The 18,748-nt window shown below is 31.2% G+C and overlaps 1 protein-coding gene across 1 annotated transcript; it reads right to left on the reverse strand.

The window, feature by feature from the left end:
- Positions 1-695: 695 nt before the first annotated feature.
- LOC114349142 (uncharacterized) lies at positions 696-8,379 on the reverse strand. The gene is made up of 3 exons (XM_028299542.2): positions 8,159-8,379; positions 8,028-8,099; positions 696-4,896 (listed from the first exon to the last, which is right to left on the reverse strand). Exons 1-3 carry the CDS (start codon positions 8,186-8,188, stop codon positions 2,662-2,664), a joined length of 2,337 nt encoding a protein of 778 aa, XP_028155343.2. The 5' UTR covers positions 8,189-8,379; the 3' UTR covers positions 696-2,661.
- Positions 8,380-18,748: the final 10,369 nt, after the last annotated feature.

The raw sequence follows: 18,748 nt of genomic DNA on the forward strand, positions 1-18,748 counted from the left end.
ACCATACTTTCGTTAAATTTGACCGGGGCTACTTTTCCATAAGGTGTGTTGCGGGCAGTGTTGCCAATCGCATTTCTCTAGAATATCCGATAATCGCTCGAAAAACATCCGATTTGTCACGAAAAGGTACACAAGGTCAAAAATTATTCTGTTATTAAAATCAATGTTGCCAATGTTATTCTTTTAGTAGCCTTAACAACCATCAAATAACAAAATCCGTTGTTCGTACGCCAATCAGTTATCATTATGATAATTAACATAATTAATATATTAATTAATTATTAATTATCAATTAACGTAACAATTATTAACATAATTGATTGATTAATCAATTAATCTCATAATTGTAATCAATTATGTTTTCAGCAACCCAATCAAAGTTGACATTGACAGTAATTAAATATTTGATAATGATCAGTTGATTCCATTTCTGATTAGCGTTCGAACAACCGGCCCTTTAATCTACTGAATTCTCTATTTCACCGTTTAAAAATTTTCGTTTATAGATGAAAATCTCGTATCCTAGCTGATTATTACCTAATTCATGTATGTAAATATTATTTACTTACTATTATTATATTATTCGTACTTTGCATTATCGTAAGTGTTAAATTCTAAATTAATAAATAAATCTAAATATTTCATTATTTGGATCGTTATATTAATTTATTATAATTATTTAATTAAAAAAAAACACTTTTAAATATTATTTTATTAAAACGTAATAACTACCTAAAACTAGGTACTGGAAAAATAAATAATAAATAAATCAATACAAAATAAACTACAGCTACATTAATAGCATAGGCGCAAAATTTCTGGTCAATGCTTTTAAAATGCATTATTTTTTTCGAGTCCTGAGAAAGCTAATAAGTATTATTTAAAAATTTAAACGCAGAATGAAAGATTACATTATTACCGAGGGCCTAAAGTCCCTGAAGACTTCTATAATTTTTATTCTAATATGTTACATGGGTAAAAGGAAAAGAGAATATTGAGTGTGATTTTTAATTTCAAATATCTCATTCAAAAGAAACATTTTGTTTATTCTAAGGGACTCTAAGCCCTCGGTAATAATGTAATCTTTAATTCTGCGTTCAAATTTTTCAAAAATACTTATTAGTTTTCTCAGGATTCTAAAAAAATGAATACGTTTAAAGATTATTGGTCCGAAATTTTGCGCTTACGCTCTTTTAACAACTAAAGATTTATTACAACTAAAACAATAGAAATGTATTTGACAGTCTTGTAGTTATTAAGGTATCAAAGTTATTATCCATAATACACGTGGTGCGTTCAACGTTAATGCCCGACTATATAATTGTTATAGGCAAAAAATTTGAAGGATTTTTGAGTTAATTAGTAGATATCTAGATATTACTAGTTTCAAGTAAGTAGATTTTTCTACAACCAATATTCCAAATGCATTTTTCTGCACAATTTTATGTAAACAAACTTAACATTTTCTCACAGAATAACTGACAGTAGTGTGCAGAAAAGTGACGTTTCTGTGCCGGAAAGTTCTTTTATGCATAGTACATACCATTACATTCCTCAAAAAAATCATAAATATAATTAGGTATAACATGTTTTGATGAAATGGTTTTGTTTAAGATATTAGATTTGATAGAACTTTACAAAAAAAGAACCGATTTAACTACATCTCATGTCCGAGAAATCTGGAAAATCTTTTGAACTTTACATTTGGTATTCTACAAATGATTACCTTATTCTGAGTAACGTTATACATATATTTTGTGTACATCTGTGGTTAAAGTGTAGACACATATATAACCTGTAAGACAGGTGATATTATTCTTAATTATCTATCGAATAGAAATTAAATTATTTATTATTTATTAAATTATTAATTGTTTTATTTTACAATTTTATTCTTAATAAACATCAATTAACCAATAAGGATTTAGCAATCTCATCAAGATACGTCGAATGAAGTATGGTGGAAATCCGTGACCAACTCTCCTAGAATTTTTACTCAAAATTGTTTAAAAATATATATATAACTACTATAACTACAATTAAGGCAGTGCATTAATTTTTTAACTGATTTCTGTGTAGGTAATTAGTTTAGGTTTGGGGAATTTAAGTTGATTAAAAAATCAGAGGTATATTTAAAATCCCTAAAAAGGGGTATATCACAACAAAACGTTTTCGGAATCAATATTCCATCATCAGTGTATTCACAGATTAACATGCTTTAAGCCACAAAAATATACGGGTAAAAACCCTTGAGTTGTTTTTAAACAGTTAAGGTTACATTATATTATGCGATTTTAAAGGATGTTAAAAATATTTCCAGATTAACCCCTGGCATTACATGACATCAACCATATTGGTTGGAAAATTTGTAGGTATGACCTTACATGGCAGAGTTGTCAGCTAGCACTATAATCGGAAAAAACAATTGTTGGAAATGGAAAATTAAAGTAAAAAATAAAAAGTCCCCCACTTTATGGAAAACTTAACTTTTTTGGTTGTTACTAACTAATAACAGAAATATATCATATTTAACTGACTTTTAAATCATTTCATTATTTATCAAATAATATGCCAGTGGGACATTAAAACATTAAAAACCTAAACATGTAAGTACGTAATCCAACACATACAAAAAACATAATTTAATAAAGTACAAAATTCTCATTTACTATTTTGCCATATGTTACATCCTAACATTTTTTTTGAAGGTGTAAATTTTACACAGCCTGTATTACCGATACCATCTTTTGTCGCCAATAAAGCCCTAATTGTAGATGTATCTAAAAGATTTCTCTTATCTGTTTTTATATTGAATAAATTACTAAAAACCCTTTCTACCGCAGCGTTTGAAAATGGTAGAACGAATAACAATGAAAATACTTTTTTTAAATTTGGAAACAAAGATATGTTGGCTTCATTTTTTAATTTAAAAATCTGAGACCAGTATATATCACACTCGGTATTGGAATTAATGTCTAAACTATCAAAATCTAAGAGTGCATGTTTTCTCCACTCGTTATCCAAAGATTGTGCATTGACAAAGTTATTTAGAACTGGAAACCTATCTAATATGTTTTTTAAAGATTTTGTTTGGAATGATTGGGCCACCTTCGGATCTAACAGCTCTAAGGTAGTAAAAACCGGGTCCTCAAATTTAAACCGATCTTTGATATTAGCAACTAGTTCAATATAAAAGGATAATATTGATTTAAAAAAATTATCAAAGTCTGCTTGTTCTAAATTTGTGTCTTTATCCGATCGCAAATGTTGCAAACTGTCGAAAGCAGAAATTCCTATATAAATTTGCTCTAATGGAAGAAAATTGTCTGGATTGTCGTGAACAATTTTCAGGATTTCTGCACATTTTTTTATATGAACAATATTCATATAATTGGAACATAAAATCTTCAATAAATTTTCAGTTTCGGGCTTAACCCTATATAAAAGTGGTTTTTCGGATTGGAATAAAATATTGAAATCCGTCATGAGCTCTAGAACATAAGACATAAACTTTAAATACACTTCAGTAAGAGGGTGATTAAGAGTTTCCAACATAGTTTCCGTTACATGTGAAGGATCTTCAGAAACACTCTCCTTGAAATATGCACGTAATGGTTCGTACTGCTCTAGAACCCTGTCCACAACTGCTTTTAGTGAAAGCCACCTGGTCTTAGCAGGTGATAGAATTTTGTGAATGTCAACCTTAAAAAATTCCTGAAATTCCCGAAATTTGGCTCTTCGACAAGCACTTCTATTGAAATGGCTTCCTATATTTCTTAGTAAGTCCTCAATGTGCTTGGGAAGTTTCAAGCATGCCTTTGAAGTTGCTAAATGTGCCATGTGACAAGAGCATTTAACACAAACTATATCAGGAAATTCTTGTTTTAGATGGGAAAAAACTGAATTGTGTGGCCCTACCATTACATTAGGTGTGTCCGACGAAAATCCAACAAAATTAGATATAGGAATACCTTTGGAAAATATTATGTCTTTTAAAGTTGAATATAATTCAACTGCAGTGCCCCCAGTATTTTCTAAAATGTCAAAAAATGTTGTTTGTAATGAGTTGGAATTTTCATCAAAAAATATTGCAGTAAATGCACACTGTTTTTTTACCGATATATCTGTAGTTTCATCCATAATCAATGAAAAAAACATTCCAGGTACTCTTAACTTTTCATATAATTCTTTCAGAAAATTGTCACCCAAACATTCAACGACTATTTGAGTTGCTTTAGTCCTTTTAACGGTTAATTGTTGAGCTATCTTAGAATCTGGAAAAATATCTTTAAGTAGTGGACATACAGTGTCCATTAATAAGAACGGTAAGTCCTTTGTAGCCAAAAGACTACATAATTTTAGTTCTGCTCTTTTAACTAAATTATTTTCACAGGTTTGTTTTACACACATGTCCTTTATTTTTATATTACTGGATACCGCACTAAAATTCTCTTTGTGTTTTTCCGTTCTCATATGTCTAAGTAACACAGCCTTATGAGCCACCAAATTTGATTTACAAACTTTACAAAATGCGTATTCATTGCCGTGTTTATCATCTGGCTTATTTGATTTATTAAGCCACCCGCGAAACTCGTTATCGGTTAGCCACGCTGGAATAAACTTGCATATTCTTTTTGAAGGTGTATCTACAAAATCAGCTTTCCTTTTCAAACTCAATAGAAATTTGTCAACAATTGGTGCGGACTCGGCATCATTGGGCTCGGCATCATTGGGCTCGGCATCATTAGTGTCAACAATAATATTACTCTGAGAAGTGTTAATCTTTTTACTAACACGGCCAACGTCAACATTTTGACTAATAATTACTCCTCCCTTAGGAGTATGAGAAGTAGATGGCTGCTCTTCAGTAACATTTTGCTGATTACTAGATTCAGGCTAAAATAATTTCTCGATATACTGGGTGTTTGATCAATAATTGGACAATTGGACATATTTTAACTAAATAATCCTTAGCTTAATACATTATGAAGATTTAACATTTAAAATTGATTTTAATATTTAATTTTATTGAAATTTATTTAATTTTACTTCATTTTATATAATTCTATGTAAATTTTATTTAATTTTCTTTAATTATATATTTTTTATTTGATTTTATTTAATTTTGTTTAATTTTATTCAGATTTATTTAATTTTAATTAAATTTAATCAACACTTATATGGTTAATACTACCCCGGACCCAGTCAACAATAGAAAATTCTGAAACTACATAAATATCTAATTTTACCTTAAAAAATGTGTCCCACTTTATTTTTCCGATAAACTCCACCGTTAGTGGAGTCATAGGAGTTTTTACTTACGGAAAAAATTAGACAAGATAGAACTTTTTATAGATTCATTAAGAAATGTATAATAAACAACATATTAAAAAGTTCTATTTCAAAAGTGGGTGCTTAATTTTTCATTAAACAAATTACCTGCGAAATTAGTTGTTTTTTAAATACCTACGAAAATATAAATTTTGGAAAAAACTGACTTGACCATTGAAAAATTAGAAAATTTTACACAAAAAAAACTTATATAAAGATTTTTCGAAAATTAAATCTACAGCTTCTATAACTTTTTATTTATAACGCTAAGTCATCCCTCTCACAAACATTGGCATAAGTACAATGTGGGCGGAAAGTGGGACTTACAAGAGTTTTGTTTAAAAATTGATTTAGAAATATATGGTACTATTACGATTTTACCTATAAAACTCTTAAATTTGCACAACATACTTTTCAAACATCGTACTAAATGAAACATTACGACGTCTTAAGAAATGTAATTTGGAATACTTTGTAGTTTTACAGAATAAATACCACTGGGATATTACTAAGTGTAAACGGATATATTACAATTTTATAGGTGTTTTTTAAAGCTTATCCAATGTAATTTTTAAAATGCACTAAATTATTTTACTTTAAAAATAAAATAAACAACTTCTTTTTGAGAAAATTAAGAAAGATAAAAAATGTAATGAAACCACCGAAAAATATCAGTTAAAAAAATGTTTATACAAAGTCATCAGAACGTTTTTACCCAAAATACATTTAATCACAAGCGTAAATATAATAAATGTCAAAAAAAAATTTTTAGCTCTGATACAGTACCTCTGTCTGCGTAACTTGGATTGGAACCTATCGGAAACTTTTTTGTTATCAATTTTATGAAAAAATGTTATTCTTCATACAATACTCTGTAAGGTATAAAATCTAAGATGCAACCATCAGATTTCCAATATTATCAATTTTCTACAAGGTACGTCAAAAATATGAATTTTGTTCAAGAATAAAGTACCTTAATATTTCACAATATCGAAAATTGTTATAATGCTATAATTTTTAGTTGTTCTTAAATAAGAACTATGTTTTAATATACAATAATTATATCATTCTGCTTGAAATATTGTGAACTAGAAAAGTACCTACTTTACTTTTGAGCGAAATTCATATTTTTTAACATATCTCGTATAACATTGATACAATTTGATATATTATGATGGTTGATTGTTATATTTTGTTATATTGAGCTTTTTTAATCTTCCATTTGTTGCGTCAGAATCGGATTCAGCATAATTAAAAACAAAATAAAAACATTTTTGATCAAGGTAGAAATATTAATTCACCGATATTGTTAAAATCGTTTCTACAAAACAGCTTTTGTCGTTTTTAAACAATTAGTTAACTTAAATTAACAAAAATTAACATATATTTTAGAAAAATATAAGTTTTTTGATTTTTTCCGAAACAACGTAAGTTTTCGATCTACATTGACTGTCGTACTTTTATTTAGTTGAGTTAAATATATAGGGAGGAAGGCACTTATGGAATAAAATTATTTTTGCCCTTTTTAGAAAAATTTTTAAAATCGCCGAGACCAGTCGATTTTTAGATGTAATTGTGCGCTTTTTAAACACAAATTTAAATGTACAAGGTGATTCACGCAAGCCTAGCATAGTCCATAAACTTTATTTTCAATGGAACATCCTGTATATTTTTAAAAACTGCTTAGCAACCTGATTTCAATGAATTATATAATGTATGATGATTATTAATAATACAGGGTGATATTTTTGAAATTATAATGTATGGAACCACTTATGAAATAATGTAGTTTGTGTCCTTATTTAAAAAAATTATAAATACCCTAGGATACCTACCCCAACTTTAAAATTTAAATATGCACTGTTTAAATATAAATTTGAATATACAGGGTGATTCACGCAAGTCTAGCATAGTCCATTATCTTGTCCATTTTAGTGAAACACCCTGTATTTTTTAGAAATTTGATGTTCTTAGAAACTACTTTATTTAGAAACTACTAATATATATTGGGTTTTGTATTTAATGTCTTGCCGAACTTTTTAAAAAATTGCAAAATTCACCTTGTATTATTCAAAATAGAACCTACATAATACACTTTTTTGAGTTGATGTTACTATGTAGCTTCTAATTACACAAAAATATACTGAATGATTCATTAAAACTAAAGATCATGGACTATACTAGACTTTCGTGACGCACCCTGTATGTTTAAATCTATGTTTATAAAGCGCCCATTTGAATTTAAAAGTTAACGGGCCACAGCATTTTTTAATAATTTTCTAAAATAAGTACACAAACAATTTTATTCCATAAGTATTTTCCATACTTTCTAATTTCAAAATTTCACCCTGTATTATTGTTAATTATATTTCGTTAAAATTGGTTGTTAAGCAGCTTTTAAAAATATAAAAATATATAGGGTGTTCCAATAAAAATAAAACATATGGGCTCTGCCAGGCTTGCGTCAATCACCCTGTAGATTTAAATTTATATTTAAAAAGTGCACATTTATATATTAAAATCGACGGGTCCCAGCGCTTTTTATAATTCTTTAAAACAAGGACACAAATAATTTTATTCCATAAGTGCCTTTCGCACTGTATAAGCTCATCATTATAATATAGTTAAAACATGTCCAATTAGTAATAAAACATCCGTATATTATATAGTGAAGTCTTAATTATTTTACTAATTACCTGTTGTTCAGAAGCATGACGTGAAGTTGACGGCTGCTTTTCAGCAATATTTTTTTCATTATTTGATTTGGTCTAAAACAAATTCATTATTATATTTCAATATCCACACGTTAGTAAACTTTTTTACCCACCTTAACACTTTTTATTAACCATTTATCCATTATAAAAAAGTATTTTCACAAACCAAAACTTATTTCAACAGACGAGACGTTTACTTAAGCACTGCACTACATACAATGAAAATAAAACTAAATCGTGCGTGAATTAGCTTTCATAAGTTTACAGACTAAAATCGAAAAACTCATAAATAACATCCGAGGGCAGACAGATTTTGAAATTTGAATTGGATTAGTACGCCTAATTTAAGGATCGTTTAAACACAGCGATAAATCAAACAACTTATCAAGGTCAATCGAGTTGTTGCAACTTATCATTGTGTGTAAACGGTGCATCGCACAACTTATCAAAGTTGGAGTTGGGTTGAAGGTGGTATCGCATTGAATCGCAGCGTCTAAACAGCGTTTCAACTTGTCATCACAACTAGTTGCTGTGACTTATCGTTGTGTTTAAACGACGCTTTAAGTGGATGCACTTGTGCATTTAAATTCTAAACAAAAGAATCGGCACATGTCCCTTTTGTCAAAAGATGAAAAGTATCGGATGTCACTAACATTCATCCAGTATAGGCTATTTATAAAAATTTTGGTGGAAGCAAACAAAATTAATGTGTTGTTGGTGCTGGGAATATATGGATGAGAAAGTTTTAGTCGATGATAGTAGATACACTGAAAAATATCCGCAAATATCCGATTTATTTAAAGGTACGCAGAAGGTACGACAACTCTCAAAAAGGTACGCAAATCGGATAATTATCCGCTGATTGGCAACACTGGTTGCGGGGTCCTTGCTGTTATTGCTGTTATTTTGAACTTTTAAATGTTCCTTAGATACAGAATTATCACTTTCCATGAGTTATAATTCGATATACATATTAGGCTTGCGTTAAAAATAAAAAGGAAATTTAATTTTTTACAAGCTAAATTTTAAGCTACATTAACAGTTTTTTCGATAAAATATAAAGTTTTTAAGTTAGTGAAAATCACTGACAACATAAGAAAAATTGAAATTTTCAATCCAAATAACAGTTTTTGCTGAGAATATATTTTAGTTTATAATATAATTTAGTGTAGAATACTTTCAATATAAAGGTTCCAAGTCAAATTTTTAGGATAGATTCCGCTCACAACGTGAATAAATTCGGAGTCAAAAATCTTGGTAGACTGCACTATTTCTAGTATCTAGAAATTCCGTAATTGCTAATAAGTTCAAATCGTAGATTAAATAAAGAAGCAGAAATGGTTTTTTAAATAGCAAAACAGTAAAAAGTTCTCTTAAAATATTTAATAAAAATGAATTGAGACATGCCTATTTAGATTTTCTCTTCTTGTAAATTTTTTCGGGCAATACGTACAAGCAAATCGGTACTTTTGTGTGCATTCATATTTAACATGTCGATGTAGGTTGTTTCTGTTTTTATAACTTCTATGACATTGCTCACATTGAAAAGAACCTAAAACTATTAAATAAAATGTCAATAATTAGATATACAGTATTGATTTAGTGTTGACCATACCAAGAGTTATCGACAAAATCAGTATACTCTATCATCTGTTTCGAGAATCACGAGATTTTACAACATTAAATTAATATAACAGAGGATTGAAGGTCACCACAGGATTTTAAATTTGAAAAAAAAACCAATTTTACAAAATTTTACCCAAAACCCAAACTAAATAAACACTGTATTTGTGTCTCATAGGAACAATAAAGGTCCTACCAACTTTCAAGACTCTTCGTCCTTTCTATCCTGGGTTATCTGCACCTTTGGTAATCTTTGATCTACTTACGCGTTCTCAATAGCGTTCTTCCTTAAACCCCAAATGTAAAGACTATAAAAGTTTTTTTAAAGAGATGATTTCGAATAATATTTATTGGGTTACTACTATCTAAGTCAACATGAGTATTCACTGAAAGTTACTAAAGGAGCAAGATAAGGCACCATACTATATCTGTTTTAAAATAATTCCCTGTAAAACGAAATTAAGAGACGTCTTATATTTCAGTTCGTTCAGACAGCACCATAAACGCCCTTATGTACGTTTCACTCTCATTAGAAATCTTCAGAGGGGTATATATGGCTACTTGTGGCTATCACAGGTAGCCATATATACCCCTCTGAAGATCTCTAAAGCCGATGCCGCACTGCAGGATGCTAGATGGTCGCTTGGAGGGTGGATTTTAAAGGTGGATGGTGGAGGGGCACTGCATCCTGGACGCAGTGAAAGAGTGAAATGAAGTCAAAAGTCAGTATCCAACTGACTGCTGAGGAATCGTTTGTTTCATTTGTTACGGTATATTTGATTTGTTTTTTAGCATATCGTCCTATTAGGGGTAAAACTCACTAACTACACTTTTCAGAAAGTGGAGAAAAATCGACTGAAGGTATTCACAAATTGTTTTTTAGATTCACCTGACTTGAATATTGGATTTCTTAATGCAACTGCAATGAATAAATAAAACAGATATTTTAAGCCATGTTTCGTCAGATAGTGGGTCTATTACTGGATCTACTAATGAAATAAAAAAATTTAGTAGTTCCAAAATGACACAAAATCTAGGCATCGGATAAAAAGTTTTTTTGAAGAAAGTGTATTTTTTTGTTCTTCTTAATGGCGGTACAGGCTCGTTTTTTTAATATTGCATTTAATTACAGAGTAATTTCCACATATTAATAAATTTTTCAAATTGGGCTCTGTACCGCCATTCTTTATTATATTACGAATATGTGTGCCAAATATCTCGAAAAAATATTCAAAATTACAGCCGCAATCTTGGAACGCGTTTTTGCTACCTGTTGATCGCTACTGTTTCCTCTTAAATGCGATTTACTTTTTTGCACTGTTTTTGACACACTTTCATATAATCAAATCTCCTTAACTTTCGCGTTGTCATGGTGATGACATAATGAGCAATAAATTACAACAAAAATTTTGACAGTTTTGAACTGTTTCATAAATAACTATTATTAACGTTTCGACTTTAAATTAAATAGTTAATTATAAAAATGCCACAAGGTAATAGCTTCAGAACAACAATATAAATATGTTCAACTGTAATATACTTTATAAACAACATCCAACTGCTGATCCCTCGTAACATTTTTGTTTGGAGAATCCATTAATGTATGGTTGTTTGAGTTGGTGACATTACTATTATTATGGTTAGGTATTGTACAATATACACAATAAGCAACATACCTACTATTATACTTAATTTTCTTAGAATAATTAAATCCGTGATTTTGTGTGTTAAGAAAGATCCAAATAAATATTGATCCTTGGATCTACCATTAAACCGGCACCTGCCACGTGGGGTGCTACCAGCACCCCATAACATATTTTTATCAAATATTTGGTATTTCAAGTTTGGTAACCGAGCTGTGCGTCATAGTAGCTTTCTATAATATTATATAGCATATATGTGTTAGTGTTTGAAGTGGTTATTTAGTGTCATTCTGAACTTATAGCTCTAAAGTCGAATTGGGGTGTCATCATCTGGCAATTTAAGTTTTAATTTTTTTTTATATTTTTGATAAACAGGCCAAATTTACATTTTTTATTGAAATAACTGATTTAAATTATTAATATAGACTCTATACTCACCAAATCTTAATTTTTTTAGATATTTTACTTGACTTCATTTATTATGGCTTGGTACTTGCTAATTTGCTTATAACACCTTTTTTCATTTTATTTTTTAAGTTTTATAACATATTACTGGCTAATAAGTTAATAAAACATGTTTATTTATATTCTTGTGTTACTGAACACATTATTTTGTTTTTTAAACAAGTAGATCACAGAAATTTTTTAAGGGGTGCTGTGAGCACCCCACGTGGCAGTTGGCGCCTTGCAAAGCCACGCGGCAGGTGCCGGGTTAAAAAAATTATTACCTCCCTCATGTCACTTGTTTTATTCAATTATTCATGTCGAATTGGACAACTTTTCTATTTCAAAAATTTTCGGGAGGGGGGCGTTTCGTAAATATAGAGGTTTCCAAACTTTGGTACGTCCGACAACTAGAGTACCGTTAAATATTCGACAATATTACCAGTAAATTGTGAGTATTTTTATCAAACAATCCTGCAAAAAAATCATTATGTATGACTTCATAGTGCGCTCCCATTGGAGAGGGGCGCACGCTTCATAAAGAGTTATAAACACAGCTGTGAGAGTATAAATATATAATACTTTTGTTTTTAGACAGAAATCAAGTGAATTTAGAAGCTAGTAATTTAATAATTAAGAATAGAAGGGTAATACAATTTTAAAAATTATACAAAAATCAAATCGAGCGATATAAGTTGAAATTTTATTTTAAGTACATACGAGCTTTCTATCCAGAGTTGCCAGATGATATTTTATAGATCCCCCACTTAGAAACTGAAATTCCCTGAAATTGAAGCTCAAATACCCCAAAGTCTCCAAATTTAAATTGTTGCCGTATTTTAATAAATTATTAGTCAAATGAAGAGAACAGTAAAGCAAAATTCATACTACAATATCAACGAGGGCCATGGAAATAATTCATAGTTCCTATCGTCTTCGATTATATGGGAGTATAATATACAGTTCTATTAAGAGAGGCGTGAGACAAGGAGACGTAATATCGCCAAAGCTTTTCAACCTAGCACTAGAAAACGTCTTCAAAACGACAAATTGGTCAACCTATGGCATTAACGTTAATGGCAAGAAGCTAAATCACCTCAGATTCGCTGACGACATTGTGATTATAGCGAGCTCATTCGAGGAACTGCAAATTATGATAGAGGAACTCGCAGGCAGCTCCCAATACGTCGGTCTAAAAATGAACATGAAGAAAACAAAAATAATGACAAACACAGATGACCCCAGACGCATAACTATAAATGGCAGTGAGATAGAAAAAGTCCAGGAATATATCTACCTAGGCCAAATCCTGAAACTTGACAAAGAAAACCAAAGTGCGGAAATTAATAGGAGAGCAAGACTAGCATGGGCAGGATTTGGAAAACTTGGTTGGATACTTAAGAACCGCAAAATACATCAATATTTGAGGACCAAAGTGTTCAACCAGTGCATCCTTCCTATCATGACATATGGGTGTCAAACCTGGACCCTAACCAAGGCAAATATGAATAAACTAGCTACAACAGAAAGAGCTATGGAAAGAGCAATGTTAGGTATACGACTGTCAGATAAAAAGAGGAGCGACTGGGTAAGATCAAAAACAAAAGTCGAGGACATAACAACAAAAGTTGCCAAACTTAAATGGAGCTTTACAGGCCACACTGTTAGACAAAAAGACCAACGTTGGAATGCCACGATACAACATTGGAGACCGTACCAAAGTAAACGACCGAGAGGAAGACCACAGATGAGATGGGTTGATCATATTAAAAGAGTAGCCGGAACGAATTGGAAATATGTTGCTCAGGATAGAGACCGATGGAAGGAGTTGGGAGAGGCCTATGTCCAAACGTGGACGATAGAAGACTAAGAAGAAGAAGAGAATATACAGTTCTATGTACATTCGCAAATTTAATTTACCATGACCCCTTAAAATCATCCATAATTTTCCGCCCCCAAAAAATCCCACTACAATTTCTGCTTAGAAAAATTTCAATAGACGCTTTCAAATTAACCCAAAATTTTGGGAAAATACACCAATCTGGCAACCCTGTTTCTATCTACCGTTTGAAAGCAACTTACAAGCCGACAAGCCAGTGCTGGCGCGTGACCTTGAGCGAAAATACACAGCGACAAATGCAGAATACGAGAAGGTGAGCCGCCACCTCTCGCTTGTCGCTCTGTACAAACACCAAGGAACCCAAACAGCTGTTTCCTGTTCGGTCATCGGCGGTAGCCGACGACGGGTATGTTCGGAACAATCTCTCTCGCTCACTCCAACTTGTACTATTTGTACATAAGGTTCTCTTTGTTACTTCAAAATTTGTTCCTCAAAACTTCTTTCTAATATAACGTTGATGATATAACTATCTCATAACTGCGAGCGATACAGCACACCAAATTTTACCTATACAGTTATGGGCACGTTATTCCTGAGAGTTATCTTAACTTTAACTCAAACGTTAAACTTAACTTCGGTCATCCATCACAGGACTGATTATGAGCAGAGCGAGCGTTAGCGAGCGAGGCGAATAACAGACGAGTTCGATAAAGAGTCTTTACTGACGTGGTGCATACAAAATTTTATCGCCAATCATAAAAAACTTACTTAATTACATCCTAATGAAACAAGAGTGTGTGTACTTGGTAGTCACGTAAGACTTTATACTACTATTATTATAATTTCAACGAAATAATTATATTTTAAACAGTTTAATCGTATTTTTATTTAAATAATAAACCAATTTTAATACTTAAAAAAAATACCAAAAATTAAAAATACCGTTAATAGTTACGTTATTGTTTATGAAGTGTAGGCTTCCACAGCGCAGTTGCTTTTCCCTTGATGAATGGTAGAAAATCTAAATAAATATATTTGCTAACAAATTATCATTATTATCGTGTCACCGTCCTATAATATAATCGAATTGACAAAAACAACATTTCATAATATATTTGCATTAATACAAATATTAAAAGATTTAAGAATTTTATTAATTTTAGACGAAATAAAAATTTCGTATGACAGTAATGACGATGACAGAATGCTTTTGCATGATGGCCGATTTCGATGTTTAATCGATAGTTGTTCAAGTAATCAATATTGAATAAGTACCTAATTACTAAAGTAGAAGGACTCAAAGAAACAAACAAAAATAAAGAGTATAAAGAAAAGATAAGCATCAAACTAGAAAACAGACCAAAACATGAAAACCCAAATAAGGAGTGGGAAGAGTGCAGAGAAATCATAAAAGAGACAGCTAAAGAAGTGTTAGGCATAGAAGGTAAAGAAAGAAGAACAAGAACGAATGACTGGTTTGACGAAGAATGTCAGATTATAACAGACAGAAAAAACAGAGCATATTTACTGATGCAACAGGGGCACAGAACCCGACAAGCAGAGGAAGAATATAAACAACTACGCAGAGAAGAAAAGAAAACTCACCGAAGAAAAAAGAGAGAATATATGAACAAAGAACTTCAGGAACTGCAAGAACTAAGTAGATCGACAGATACAAGAAAATTTTATCAGAAACTGAACAAAAGCAGAAAAGACTTCAAACCGAGAACGACGATGTGTAGAGATAAGGAAGGTAATATATTGACAGAACAGCAAGAGATACTAAGAAGATGGACAGAACATTTTACGGAAAAGCTTGAAGGAGATGGGAGTGAGACGAACCCTGATATACCATTAGACCAAGCAGACAACAGAGAAAAGAGTCCACCAACAATAGCCGAGATTAGAACAGCAGTAGACAAATTAAAGAACAATAAATCACCGGGATCGGATCAAGTAGCATCGGAATTACTGAAGAAAGGAGGAGACGCACTACAGAAAACAATACATGTATTGATAACAAAGATATGGTCAAATAAACAGCTACCAGCGGAGTGGAATAGTGGTATTGTTGTACCATTACATAAAAAAGGGAATCAGTTAGAATGTGGAAACTACCGTGGAATCACGCTGCTGAATGCAGCATACAAAATAATGTCCAACGTCATTTATGAAAGACTTAGTCCACACGCTGAAAAAATAGTTGGCAGGTACCAAAGTGGCTTCTGTAGACAGAAGTCAACAATAGACCAGATATTTGTTCTGCGACAGATCCTTGAAAAAACAAGTGAACATAACATCGACACACATCATCTCTTCATAGACTTCGAAAGCGCATATGACAATATAAACCGAGAATTCTTAATAAAAGCAATGAAAGAATTTAATATACCAACACAACTAATAGAACTGATAAAAGAATCTCTAAAAGTAGAAAGTAAAATCCGGATACAAAACGAACTAACGGAAACAATAGATGTGAAAAAGGGACTACGCCAGGGAGACGCTCTATCATGCATCTTGTTCAACATTGTACTCGAGAAAATAATGAGGGACACAACAGTCAATACTCGAGGAACAATAATTAATAAAAGCCTGCAAATACTAGCATTTGCAGATGATGTTGACATAATCGCAAGATCAAGAAGAGAAATGATAGAGGCATTCAATCAAATAGAACGAGCCGCACAAAATAGTGGCCTGAAAATCAACCAGAACAAAACAAAATATATGCAGGTAAGTAAAAACACAGAAATAAGGCAGCCACAAGATATAACAATAGGAGAATACAACGTTGAGGGGGTAAAAAACTTTACATACTTGGGATCCCTAGTCACATCTGATAATAACGTAGCAGAGGAAGTGAAGAGGCGAATATTTATTGCCAATAAAAGTTATCATGGCTTAATTCGGCAACTAAGATCAGACAACGTCGCAAGGAAAACAAAATGCCAAATATACAAAACCCTAATAAGACCGGTACTCACATACGGCTCAGAAACATGGACACTCACTAAAAGAGAGGAAACATTGCTAGCCACCTTTGAAAGAAAAATCTTGCGACACATATATAAGGGCACAAAAGAAAATGGAATTTGGCGAAGAAGGTACAACTTTGAACTATACGAAATATACCAGGATCCAGATATCATAACATTCATTAAAATAGGACGGCTGCGTTGGATGGGACATGTAGAAAGAATGGAAGAAGGCGAAATACCAAACAAAATATTCAAACAGATGCCAGTAGGAAAAAGAACAAGAGGAAGACCGAAGCTGAGATATTTAGAACAAATAGAAAATGATATAAAAACCTTAAAAATAAAAAACTGGAGAAAAAAAGCACGAAACAGATCAGAGTGGAGAAGAATCCTGGAACAGGCCAAGACCCAGAAAGGGCTGTCGAGCCAATGATGATGATGACCTAATTACTAAATCTGTTAAAATTTCGATTTATGTTTTATGAATATAATTGCAAAATACTAGAGAATTTCATTTTCTGGCATACATTTAATTAATAATAACGTAAATGTTGTACAATATTTTTAATAATTAAAGTAAATAAATTTTAAGTTCACTCAAATAAATAATCGATTACTGCCATCGACCGTTTACATTCAATCTCAGTTAATTTGATTAATCGCGGCAGGTAAAGTAAAATTCTTCTTTCAGTACAATAAAGTGTTACTTTACTGCCGCAAATGGCGTCAAATGAGTACAATAATGAATGACTTTAGTGACGGTTGGCGATAAAAATATTTATAACTAAAGCCCGGATTATAAGCATGACAGAAAGGTCAAAATAAGCACTTATATAAGCAAAAAATGACGCAAAAATAAGCAAATTTTTTATGAAATAAGCAAGGTTCAAAAAAAAACCTGTAACTAAACATGGATATGATATAAATATGAATAAAGGACATTAACATTAAATTACATTTATTTTTAATTATCGTATTATTAACAATAAATAAAAAATTACAAAAGTGTTACACTATAATATAATAAAAGAAACCGAAAAATGATTAACATATTAATATATTTTTCATTCATGGCCATTAGCATAAAAATTAACAATATGTTTTTCAAAATTTTCTTGTAAAAAGCTGTCTTCTATCTGTAGACATATTATTTATACGTAGAAAAAGTTCTTTCAACATCTGCAGATGTGATTGGTGTGTAGGTATTTAAATTTAGACAAATGTACAAATACTACCGAAAAGTATTTTACAACAATATAATAAATTTGGGCTTTCTGCAGACAAATATTAGTTTATTACATGGACAGGTATAACGACGGGTTTTCCCGTTTATCTCTTAAGCCTAAGGGATTCAAATTCTTATGGTTTATTGAATTATTAGGGTTTCATAGCTCTGTATACTTATAGAATTTTGCTCAAGACAGGAAGTAATAAATTAAATTTAACTATAGTTTATCATAAGAAGCAAAATAAACAAAGATATGCAACATATCTTTAAAATAAGCATTTTTATTAAAAATCCTAATAATAAGCAAAAAAAGCAAAAAAAAGCAAAATGCTTATAATCCGGACTTTATTTATAGGGTGTCCCAAAAGTAGTGGAACGGTAGAATATTTCGCGAACTAAACATCGGATCGAAAAACTGAAAAATACGTGTTCAATCATTTTCAAGAATCTATCCAATGACACCAAACACCAACCCCTACTACACCCCCTGGAGGTGGGGTGGGGGGTAACTTTAAAATCTCAAATAGAAACCCCTAGTTTTTCTTGCAGATTTGGATTCTTTACATAAAAGTAAGCAACTTTTATTCAAGACATTTTTTCGAACTGTGGATAGATGGCGCTATAATTGGGAAAAACGATTTGTCCTGATACCATAGGTAAATTATAGAAACGGTCTAATTTCTCGAGAAATACACTTCAAATGAGAAACCAAAAAACAGGTTTTTAATATTTTTCGAAAACCTATCGATAAACAACAAAAATGACCCTCCATCCCACCCCCTGGAGACGAGGTGGGGGGTAAATTTAAAATCTTAAATAGCAACCCCCACTTTTTATTGCAGATTCGAATTCGTCATGAAAAATTAAGCAACATTTATTCGAAACATTTTTTAAAATTGCTGATAGATGGTGCTAATAAATCGTATTTTTACAATTAAAGCGCC

The sequence above is a fragment of the Diabrotica virgifera genome, chromosome 3, assembly GCF_917563875.1.
Source record: "Diabrotica virgifera virgifera chromosome 3, PGI_DIABVI_V3a".
NCBI lineage: Eukaryota > Metazoa > Arthropoda > Insecta > Coleoptera > Chrysomelidae > Diabrotica > Diabrotica virgifera.